Genomic DNA, 11,951 nt, shown 5'->3' with positions numbered 1-11,951 from the left:
GGATGGAAGGATAAATAATATTATTCCAGTATTCAGTGTCACATGATCAGAAATCATTCCAATATGCTGATTTGTGCTAAAAAAAAAAAAAATCTTATAAACCAAAAAAAAAAAAAAAAAATTAAACAATATTAACTTAATGTACAAAAACTGATTTTTCCATTAGATATTCAAACATATGTATTGCATAGGACAGGATTAATGCAATGTCTTTTATTTGGAAGAGAGTGGGCTCTCGCATTGTCATCCTGTGACTAAAAGTGTTGGTGGTTTTGACCTTAGCTGGGGTCAGATATGTTGATATGTCGGTTAACAGCACAACAGAACAAATATTTCCCACACACAAAGTCTTAGCACAATGAGAGCTAAAGCCAATAAAGCTGCCCATGCAAGAAGCAAACAGCTGAGGCTTTGTGAGCATCTGTAATAACCAACGGCTAAACTCTGACGATCAACTAATGCTAAAGGAGCCAACGGGCTCAAACAGTCCATGGGCATGTTGAAACCCCTTCGGTTAAACATGGGCAGGGAGGTAGAAAGACAGCCAATACTGAGATGGAATCTGAAAGTGCTTTTTTAAGGCCACATCTGTAGCCCTCCCTGAGCAGCCTGGCGGGCGCTATAGTGGGATTTAAAGTTATAGTGACCTTTTCTTTGCAGTGATAAATAGCACATAACTCAGTGCTGGTGTGAATTGTAACTTAATAGAGTGGAACTGTTTCATGATGAGGTCTCCTCATATCTGATCAACCGCAGAAGCATCTGAGTTGAGGTGACTGCATTTTTCTCACCAGTCATCAACTTAGATATAAAAACAATCCAAATGTCAATATTTGTGGGCAGGCTGCCCTTCATCTTGGTGTGACATGCATGGATAAACATGGACAATATATATGACTGGTTGAGGTATTCATTGTCATCCTTAAAGGACATAGTAGACTATGAACCCAATGGCTCAAAAATGTCCAGCATTGGCTTTGTGTGGTTACTTTGAACTGCGACTGCTATTTTATTGGAATATTACACATTATCATTTCACTTTTCTAAATCATAAACCCAGGATAAAAAAAACTTATTTTACAAAACACTGGCAATACTGAAATTACCTGAATTAATGGGAAAAGGGAAAATTGATCTTTGATAATTAAACAGAACAAATCTGTCTTTTTTTTCATTTGCATTGCAATCGTACATGATAAATCAGTTGTGCATTATATATTTATGGCATTATATATTTATGGCATAGCCTCATGCATTTCCACTGATATGGTTTGGTAATTAAAGTTAGGAAATCATTCATCAGCAACTACTTTTGACTCAAAGGCTTAGATTTAAAAGTATAACATTAATCTCCTGCTTAAAATATGGATTTTTGTGTGCAACTATAGAAGTAACAATGATTCAATTGCTTTAAAATGAAAGGAACTCAAAATAGTTTAAAAAATGAGCTAGCAGTTTGAAACCAAGGTTGTAGCAGATACATTTGGCACATGCATTTCCCAGTACTTAAAGTACATTACAAGCATATTGGCTCTCTCAAAAGCTAGTAAAAATAAAAAATCTAAAAATAACAAAGTGAAGGGACATTAATTTGTCAATTAATCTGTTGGCTGGAGTAGAAAAAAAAAGTATAAGGGTATAATCTTAGGTATAAGGATGTGCATATAAGGACTGTTCACTCTTCTTTGAATGAAAGACTTATAGAAATTTTAAAAAAGGAAAAAAAAGAAAAGAAAGAAAACAAAGTAGTTTTGCAACTAATCAAACTAATTGTTTTTTTTTCTCTCCAAATAAATTAACATTTTGAATGTAACCTTTCACTCAAATTGTCATGCAAATAAGGCACTTTCTAATAAAAACCTTAGACAAAATAATAATTAAGTATATTAAATATAAACATTAAATTTAAGTTATATGAAATGAGAGAAAAGCAAAATATAACTTTTTTCACCAGCAATTTGACTTTTGTCAAATTTGACAATTAGACTTTTGAACCCCACTGTGTCTGTGTGTGTGTGTGTGTGTGTGTGTGTATATATATATATATATATATATATATATATATATATATATATATATATATATATATATATATTTTTTTTTTTTTGGTAAACGTAAAAGCATATAGTTTATCCTTATTTAGGAGTGTTGATCACCATCTTTATTGTAGTGACCTCAGCCCAGTTTGATTCTGGTGTCCTGGCTGTAGTAGCCCACCTGGAGCAGAATGGCAATGTCAATTAAGATCTGTACTGCACCACAGACCACAAACTGGGTGGGGCTTTCATTGATCACGAAATACATGGTCTTAAAGATGTCACCAGCAGTCCATAAAAGCACCATCTTTACGCTGGAAAAAAAAACAGAAAAATAGAACATTATATTGAAACATTCAGAAATATATATATATATATATATATATATATATATATATATATATATATATATATATATATATATATATATATATATATATATATATATATATATATATATATATATATATATATATATATATATATATATATATATAGTACATATACCAACTCTCAGCAGTTGGAAAGATCCCACTCAGCTATAAAGCTCTGATAAATGCACCCTATTCAAAACCTTTTAAAGGCGTCACCAATACATCAGACTAATGTATTATACAATATCCTGTCCTCCCACTTGATAAAGTCATACATCTGTATATCTCACACGTTTACAAGTCTCTGAATTCTTGTGTAACTGAGTGCAGTGGGGAGCAGCTTTCAGCCACACTTAATTGAATTTAGAGGAAGATGCAATTATATATATATATATATATATATATATATATATATATATATATATATATATATATAAATCAAGAAATAAAAACATTGTGAAAGGGTGAGGAAATGGGTAGGCTCCAATTATCAAACTTAAAGGGATAGTTCACTCAAAAATGAAAATTACCCCATGATTTACTCACCACAAGCAATCCTAGGTGTATATGACTTTTCTTCCTTCAAAGCCAAAAAACTTTGGCTTACAGTGGTAGCCAAAATTATTAAAACACCTAACAGATCTGAAAATATTGTTGTTTGCTCGAAGCACAAAAAAAATGGGCATCCATTGGAACGCCACTCTCTCTTCATTTTATGCTGGATGGATGCACTTTTTCGGGCTTTAAAATTTCGACCCCCATTCAATGCCGTTATAAAGCTTGAAGGAGCCAGGACATTTTTAATATGACTCCAATTGTATTTGTCTGAAGGAATCAAGTTATATACACCTACGATGCTTGAGAATGAGTAAATCATGGGCTAATTTTCATTTTTGGGAGAACTATTCTTACAGTATTATGGCTCACTGAAGCTATAAACAGATCCATTTATGCATTATATGCAGATAATTTGCATTTAAATGTCAATTTGACCTTGTGCATCTTGGGGCATGGACAGAGCCATCTTCAGGATGCTTGGGGGATCACCAAAGCACAATATTTTGTACATGTAGTTCTCTAGTTCTAGTTCTTTAAAAAAAAATTAGCAGTATAAACTTCAAAGAAGCAGCAAAGGATAGAACACTGCATTCTCAGCAGTATTTATGCTGAATGAGTTCATTCATTTCATTCAATTGTAAAGAGGGGAAATGGTGGTCTAAAGATGAGTACAGACTATACATCAGCTGTCACAGACAGAGAGGAATGAGCATTGGACTTTTTGTGCTCATGGCAATTGCCCGACAAGACAAAATGAGTCTTTCACACAACGTGGGGCAGCAGAAGCAGACATCTACTGTAATGAAATGGTCCATTCTTGCTAGCTGTCTACTTGATGTTGCAAACCCACCCATCTCAACATGACATTGATTATTGTGCATTACGTTCTTCCTTATCACTGCCTGTGCACTTTTTTGGTGTCACAGGAAGATTGCGAATGAGGATGTAGGAACATCTGCCGGCAGGAGATGCGATATTCGCTAACAGCAGCGTGAAATATCATTTATCTGGCTCTCAGATACTTTACAGTGCTAAAATGTCCTGTTATGGACGCTGCCCTACTAAATCAAATAGATTAGGCACTTTATCTTCATAGTCCTGGAGCACTTTGTCCACAAAATGCTGATAGTGGTACTCCAAGCAACCTAAAAAAAAAATGAAAGGTGAATGAGGTATAACAATGAACTGAAAAGGATCCTGAAAGTTATACTTCCCATTTGAAAAACTTTTAATAAAATGGAAATGTTTCAGAGCCAGAAATCTCCATTTAAACATCTTTTTTTTCTCGTGCTTTGAGAGGAATGTGTCCTCTATGTCTGATCTCAAAGTTACACCCGTTCATTCCTCTCCTCCTTCATTCGTCTTTTGCATTAGTCTACTCTAGAGACCATCTTCAAACATCATTAATGGGCATGAAACATTAATGAGGTAATTAAAGGGGGGTGGGTCATCTGTACAAGAGCAATGATAACAGTGACTCCACACTAAAAACCACTTAATGGTTCTCCATCTTCCGCCCAGAGAACACAAACTCTTTCAATTGTTCCCAAACATTCATTCAAACAAACACGCCCTTTCTCGCTCACTAAAACAAACCACTATCTTTTTCCCTCCTCCCCTACCCCTTCGAGCCCTATGCCGATTGACAGCAGATGAAAGAAATGCTCAGCAAACAGCGAGCAGTGCTTCAGGGCCTGTGAGAGAGCTAGAAGTGATTATTGCATTGATTAGGAGAACTGAGTCCACCGTTACAGCACTCCCAGTCCACACTGAACAGCCCTGCACTCAACCCTGACAAGCCTTCAATTGATCCTCTTCAACCTGACACAAGAAAGAAAGAAAGGAAGAAAGAAAAAGAAAGAAAGAGAAAGAAAGGATTATAGTAGCCAAAATGAAAAAAAAGACCGATCAATAAACAGAAGGAATGATAGAGTGGTAGACAGAATGTTAACATCATAAACAGACGGATAAAAAGTTAAGAACAGACAGAATAAGGGAAAAGAGAGAGTGTTAGAAGAGGGTGATGGGTGATGAACTGTATGAACAATAGAACCATAGACAATATGTATTATTATTTTTATAAAATGAAAATTATTAAAAGAATATTATAACTACTGATAGAACAAAAAGTGATGGACAATAATAGAATAATAGGAAGAATGATAGAATGATATAGGAAGAATGATAGAATGATATAAAGGACAGCAGAGTGATAAATCTCTAGAAAGAACTATAAGTGAAATTATATAATGCCAGATAAAAGAACAGCTAGAATGGAAGATTATATAGAATTTATAGAATGATAGAGACACAAACAGATAGCATGATAGAGTGATAGAACAATAGATAGAATAATGGAATGATGGAACAACCGAAAACCTTTGAAAATATAGAATGACAAAAATAGAGAGAAATAGACAAACACAAAACATTAAACTTTTAAGAACTTTAAAATGGTTACGTACAGATGTAACGACAGACCGACCGACAGACAGATAGCTGATAGAATGATAGTTGCAATGACATAAAATGATAGAAAGAACGATAGACCAGCAGACAAACAGAATGGTAGTTATAACAATAGATAGAATGGTACAACTGATTCTTGTATAACTGGGTCTGTTGGTCTGGTGAAGCAGACTTCATGTCGATAGTTAAAAGGCTAGAGACACCAGACATATACGACAAGAAGACAAGTCTACCGGGCCTTTGAAGAGATTTCAGTTTTGACAAATCTGGCAGACACCTCTAAGAAGGGGCAACATTCTGAAGATCTGCTCCAGACAGATGTATCGACACACCGGCATCTACCTTTGTTTCTCGAGTTTCTCTCTGCTCCATTCACATCGATGGAGTGATAAACCGTGACCAGCGAGTAGCATCTGAAAGAGGCAGCAGAACTCCCTCACTCGCTCACTACAAATGTCCTCAAAGGGACTGAAGGGAAACAGAAACTCGTCGTGCTTCTAGTCGCTCTTCACCTATGGAAAGACAAAGACAAGCGAAAACAAAACCTCGACAATCCGTCAGGGAAATCAGCTGTATGAAGGACTGAAGGTAAAAGTAAGCTCTTCAAAACTTTTGCACATTTGAAGACAGGTGAATTCAAACGGTCGGTGAGAGAAAAGACAGGCCATCCTCAACAGAAAGAATATGAAATATGTATGTAGATCGATCCATCCGGCTCAAACACAAGAGAGTTTGCACACTTCCTAAAACAGATCAGTCTCCACCACACACACACAAAGAAAAACCTATGAGGAAAAAGTGGAGACATTGAAGTCCTTAAAATCAAATTATGTTTATCCTCCATATGGCAACCAAACAAGCTCACACAGATCACTGCCTTACAAACAAAGCTTAGCCAATCAAAATACTCTGAAAATACATTCAGCACAGCTGTGACATGCTTTAGATGGAAGTAGAATGTTCAAGCGGCATTTTAAATCAGTAGAGTTGGACATTATCACATCTCCCTTGATATATTTCTACTTCTGTATACACAAACCCATTAAGAGCAATGCTAATGTCATACAAATTGGCATGACAACCAGAAAAAATGATGGCTTTCTCTTTCATCCCCTCCAGAACGCCGGCACATTGCTTTCTTGTATTTTTCTTGCTCCTCACCCCCTCCTCCACTGTGCTTGCCCTGGAGGGAATATGAATAATTCTGTTGTGGTACTGGTCCTGGCAAGCCGTGGCTGCTAGCACCTCTTATAATTCAATCACTAACTCAGTCTGATCAATGGGGACTGTGCAGGATGCTAGCATACTGTACCTCAGCTCACCCTGGGTCATGTGGGGATCCACTCCAATGGGTTTTTCTTCTCTAATTAACCCAGACATGACAGCCAACAACTGTGAGGGGAACACGTCTACTGATAAAGTTCTGTATGTTTGTGTGCCTCTAAGCGATAGCAACTCAAACATCGAAAAGTGTCCAGACATACCTTGCTAATATGTACTGAGGTGAAACATTTCTTTCAGGTATCAGAAACTCAATGTCTATATTTAGAACAGAATACTTCTATTTCTGGAGTATGAATCATGAATTCTCAATGCCATATCAGGGATGCAATTTTTTGCACATTTTTTGATTTATCAGTAGTAGCCAATATTAGTTATTTAATACATTTTTTTTGTCTGTTTATAAGATTTAGATAACTCTTGCCATTATGTAAATGCTCATTTATAGAGAGATAACTAAAAATGCATTTGTCTTTAAAGAGTGCATATTGACATGGGTTACTATGTGCATGTAACAGCAGAACTATGTGAACTTGTGAATAATAGCTTAGATTAGATTTGCAATCTCCACGTTTTATCGGTTATCGACCATAACATGTAAATAATTATTATTGGCTCATCAGATTGTAGTTATTGGCCTTTATTCAGTATTGTGCATCCCATATATTCAGGGAATAATTGAGCTGCACTACCATTCAAAAACTCTTGTGTGGATTTATAAATTGTTTTTTAAGAAATTAATACTTTTATTCTGCAAGGATACATTAAATTGATCAAAAGTAATGCATCACAGGAATACATTTTTCAAATACATTAAAATAGAAATTTTTTTAAATTGTAAGATGCCACAATTTTACTGCCTTGGTGAGCTTAAGAGACTTCTTTCAAAAACGTTTTACCGTCCCCAAACATGTACACTGCAAAACAGATTTACAAAATCAGTAGCTTTACTTGGTTTGCAGTAAAATTATCTAATAAAAATCCCAAAATTACACAGATTTACTTGCAAAGCAAAGATAAGATGACTTGTTTATATATATATATATATATATATATATATATATATATATATATATATATATATATATATATATATATATTGAATGCTTAAAATAAGAAAAAAGGGGGTGAGAAAAGTATCCCAATAGTATGAGAAATGTAATAATTTAATTTAAAAATATATACAATATTTACAAGATATATACAAGAAAACAAGTATTAGTGTACTATATTTGACTATATCCAACCAATAAAGTACAATGGTTTTTAAACATGTCGTATTATTTTATTGGACTTAACACAAAACAGGATTAAACATACCATATTGAAATTACAAATTCTAAGTAACTGGCAAATTTTATATTTCAAGTCTAAGACAAAAAAATTAATAATTAAAAGGTTTTAAAAAGATTTTTATTGCATAATGGACCATATATTAAAAATGTTAAACAACAGTAAGTAGAATGTATAGTAGCTTGTTGGCAAGTAAGAAAAATAAATGGTCTCCCTCAGTTTTGTTGACTTGTTTTAGGTTAATAAAGCATTTCTTTTACTCTGCTTGTGTCCATTTTCATGGATTTTGCTTCGCTAGCTATGATAAATTAGTTTTTGCCACCTGGGTGTATAACTGAGCACCATTTGAAGCGAATATAAGGTAGATCACATTCACAAACAGACCACAGAAAGACAAATAGTTCCCACCAGTTGTCATAACAGCAGCCACAACAAATCAGAACTGCATCTATGCTAGCAAGGACAATTTGCTTTCCCCAGATACCCTGTATAGCTAAGTTATATCCACTGCTTCCTTATTTTTATAAATATAGGAAACGTGTCCTATGAGCGTGAATCTCCCAGGGGTAATCAGGGCCGATCAGGGCTCTGTGTGAGCAGCGAGGCCCATGGCGAAGCTCTGTCTCATGGGAGAATCCGGCTGTGTGTCTCTGCTTGTTAGGGAGACCGATTACAGTGCACTCGGCTTCATCAACACAGCAGGGTCCTGATGCTAACTACGCTCTTGACTTAGCATGCAGCCTAAACCCCAGAAACTGGTTTCAGCCGACATTAGAGCTGAGTGGTTCAAACTTTTTTGTTAACTTTTTCAGAGCTCCTGTGGAGGCACCTGAACTGGGAGAAGTGAGAGACAGCAGGTGAAAGACAGCGACTATGCAGTGATGCTTGCTGTGCAATCTGAGTATTTGAGACTTTCAATTCAGTTAGACGAAATATATAAAGTGATTTTAAATTAAAGAACTGCATGGAAATGCCTCTTAATTTCGTTTTCTTTTTCAATCTTACAATGCAAAGATGCTGCAGGTTATTTGTTGGATTCAGAATTGCAATGACATACAGTATGCAAAACAAGTGGAGCTGTGATGCAACATTTAAGCAAAGTAAAATCTAAAATCTCAGTTTACCTAAAACTTCAACACCATTGTGTTGATAATCTACCATAGACTCATATTGCCATTGACTTGAACCAACACTGATGCCATTATTGCAAAAATTACATACTGAATTATGGATGCTCTTCCGTTTTACCTTTATCTGCATACTAAATTTTGCTAAAGCAGCAAAAAATACTTCCACTATTATTACATTCCTATGTTATTGTTATAATTGTGGTGGGGACTACCTATTGTCACTGAATTAGATTCTAAATGTTAGAATGATTATTAAAACTTTATAGTTATAGTTATCAGTATCAGTCGTGGTGTGAATGGCCCTTTACTCCAACAACCTGCATCTCAAGGTCTTTCGTTGCATCAGACGAGATGTTTTAAAATGAGGATAATGAGTGTGAGTGTGTTGGAGACTATGCTGTAGGAGAAAAAGGGTTTCACGGGGTGAGACTCCATGTATGCTGGTTCGTTAAGTCTCTTTAATTAGAACCATCATCAAAGAGTCCAGACCAAGTCTAAAGACGATAGCCGTTTGGAATATAATTCACACTGAATGTGGTTGTCAGATACGCACAAAGAAAAAGCTCCTTTTGCTCACATGTGTCAACAGAGCCCCCAGGGTACAAAATCTGAAATGGAAAAAGATCAGGAAACGATTTCTGTAAAAATACAATTGTGATCACACTAAAAAAGCCCCTGTCAAGAATTCTGAGGGCCTTTCAAAACTTGAAAAATGGGGAAAAGCCTCATGGGAGAAGGGAGTCAGTGTGTTGCTGGATACCCGGTCCATTAATGTCAGTCACAGTCTAAGACACACATTGCCCTGGTGTTCCTCACTTCATCCTGTTCTTACAGCTTTGCTTCCACTAGAGCAACATGAATTTAAACAGCAGAAGAAGTGGACAAAGAATCAACGAGAAGTTCAAATGAAGAGAAAGAAGGTCAACAAGAGATGGGAGCTTTCAGAGAATAGCAAGGGGAGATGGGCCATTTAAATCCTTCAGATTCAATAAATGTCTGGCTCAAGGGCACAGAGTTGGACCCTCCCGGCTTCACTGGCCCGTATTAAAGACAGTAGGAGGGTACGGATGGTTGGTCTTGTTAAAGACAGTACTGCATGTGTCATTGGAAGAGGTACTGATGTGGAGTCTATCACAATACCTTGTAATACTCTCTCTACAAGGGCACAGCAACCTAGTGAGCTGCAAAGCTAGAGAGCATTTTACAAAAAGTGCCTACACTGACATTTGTGCAAAATATAAGTTTATAGAGTAAAAAGTTTAAAAAGTTTTAAATATAAAATGCAAAAAATACCCCAAATAATTAAGTATGGTTCCTTGCTCAATATGTTATGACCTTAATCACTTTTACCATAGGGCATGGTTTGAAAATGACATTTATATAAAATAACCAGATCCATATATATGGCTGTTCTGACAGCAAGCTTGCTCGGTAGCACACCCGGTAGAGCACTACACTTAGATAGCGGTACTGTGAAACGAGAATCAAGATAAAAGACTTGAAGAAGCAAGCTAAAATGGTATGGTTATTCCAGCAAATGTGTTTTGATCTCAGTTAGGTTTAGTGTGCATGGTACATTATTTTAACATGTGATAGAATCCAGAAGTCAATGTAATAAAACATTGCTAGTTTCATATTTATCTCTATTGGAAACACTGGAACACTACTGGACTATTAACTTGCAAGAAACGTATATAATATTGCAGAAATGTTGCCACAGGCACATTTTTCTAATAAGGCTGGGTTGGAATTTTAAGACAATATTGTTAAAATTTTAACATACGTTAAAAGCAGTAATCCAGCCTGATGGCTAAAACTGGGAGACTTAGGAGGAGTTTTTCCCCCGAGGTCACCAGGCTGCTAAACTCAAAACCTGCCTCTTAACATCTTCATGTCTCCACCTAATATTCACTTTATCAGTAAGATATTCATCATTCACTACCTCACACTGACAGTGTCAATCTGTTTGCACATTTGCCTCTTGTACATTCCTGTGTATCTTAATACAGTATTTAAGACTACAGTATAATGCACATATGCACATTGCTTCTTGTACATCCCTGGTTATCTTAATATTTAAGAATACAGTCTACTTTCATGCACATTATTGTCCATTTTATATTTAATTCTACAGTATACACTTTTTTATATTTTATACTTAAATTTGTATTGTTTACTTTTATTTCATTCTTTCATAGCTATATTCATGTTTTTTTTTTTATTTTATTCTTTAATAATTGCACTGTCCATGGAGCGGACCTATATATGCTCTATATAATTGTGTATGTGACAAATACAAATCTTGAATCTTGAAGAGATCAAATTGAAACGCTCTACATTGACAGTAGCATTTCTCATGTCAACTTTTTATTTATTTTGCAAACACAGTTTGTTGTTAGCATGTTGCTAATTCTAAGCTTCAATAAGCATACAATTAACTAGCACATAAATGTTGGATAAAACAGTTAATCTGTGAAATACATTTACCTAATTTATATGTTTTATAATGAATATTTTTTGGTACTGAACAATAAAACAAAATGGTACTAAATGAATTATATTCACATATAACCAACATACTAGGTTTCGGAACGGAGCCAAAAGTGACCAGGGGCCGTCAAATCTTGTCAATCTGAATTAATTGAGTGAACTATTATTATTATTTTAAATATTATTGTAGTAGTTTCTCCACATGTAATCATTTTAGACAAAATCCCAACAAGTTAGTGTGGAACTGTCAGATTTAAAGGTTCACTAACTATTTATAAACAGATATATGAACTCAATGTACTATATACACACACACACAC

The 11,951-nt window shown here is 35.2% G+C and overlaps 1 protein-coding gene across 2 annotated transcripts in view; it reads right to left on the bottom strand.

The window, feature by feature from the left end:
* Nucleotides 1-2,100: 2,100 nt before the first annotated feature.
* si:dkey-246g23.2 (solute carrier family 66 member 2) overlaps nucleotides 2,101-11,951 on the bottom strand; it is a 37,270-nt gene continuing 27,419 nt past the window's right edge. Inside the window, exon 5 of one of the 2 annotated variants that reach the window (XM_052582906.1) lies at nucleotides 2,101-2,350. In XM_052582906.1, coding sequence (XP_052438866.1) covers nucleotides 2,176-2,350 — 175 coding nt within the window. In that variant the 3' untranslated portion in view covers nucleotides 2,101-2,175. The remainder of the gene's footprint in view (nucleotides 2,351-11,951) is intronic. The other variant, XM_052582905.1, reaches the window with a different exon arrangement.

The sequence above is a fragment of the Carassius gibelio genome, chromosome B18 (genome assembly GCF_023724105.1).
Source record: "Carassius gibelio isolate Cgi1373 ecotype wild population from Czech Republic chromosome B18, carGib1.2-hapl.c, whole genome shotgun sequence".
Classification (NCBI taxonomy): Eukaryota; Metazoa; Chordata; class Actinopteri; order Cypriniformes; family Cyprinidae; genus Carassius; species Carassius gibelio.
The sequence above is the reverse complement of the archived record's forward strand: the minus strand, read 5'-3'. Positions and strand labels throughout refer to the sequence as shown.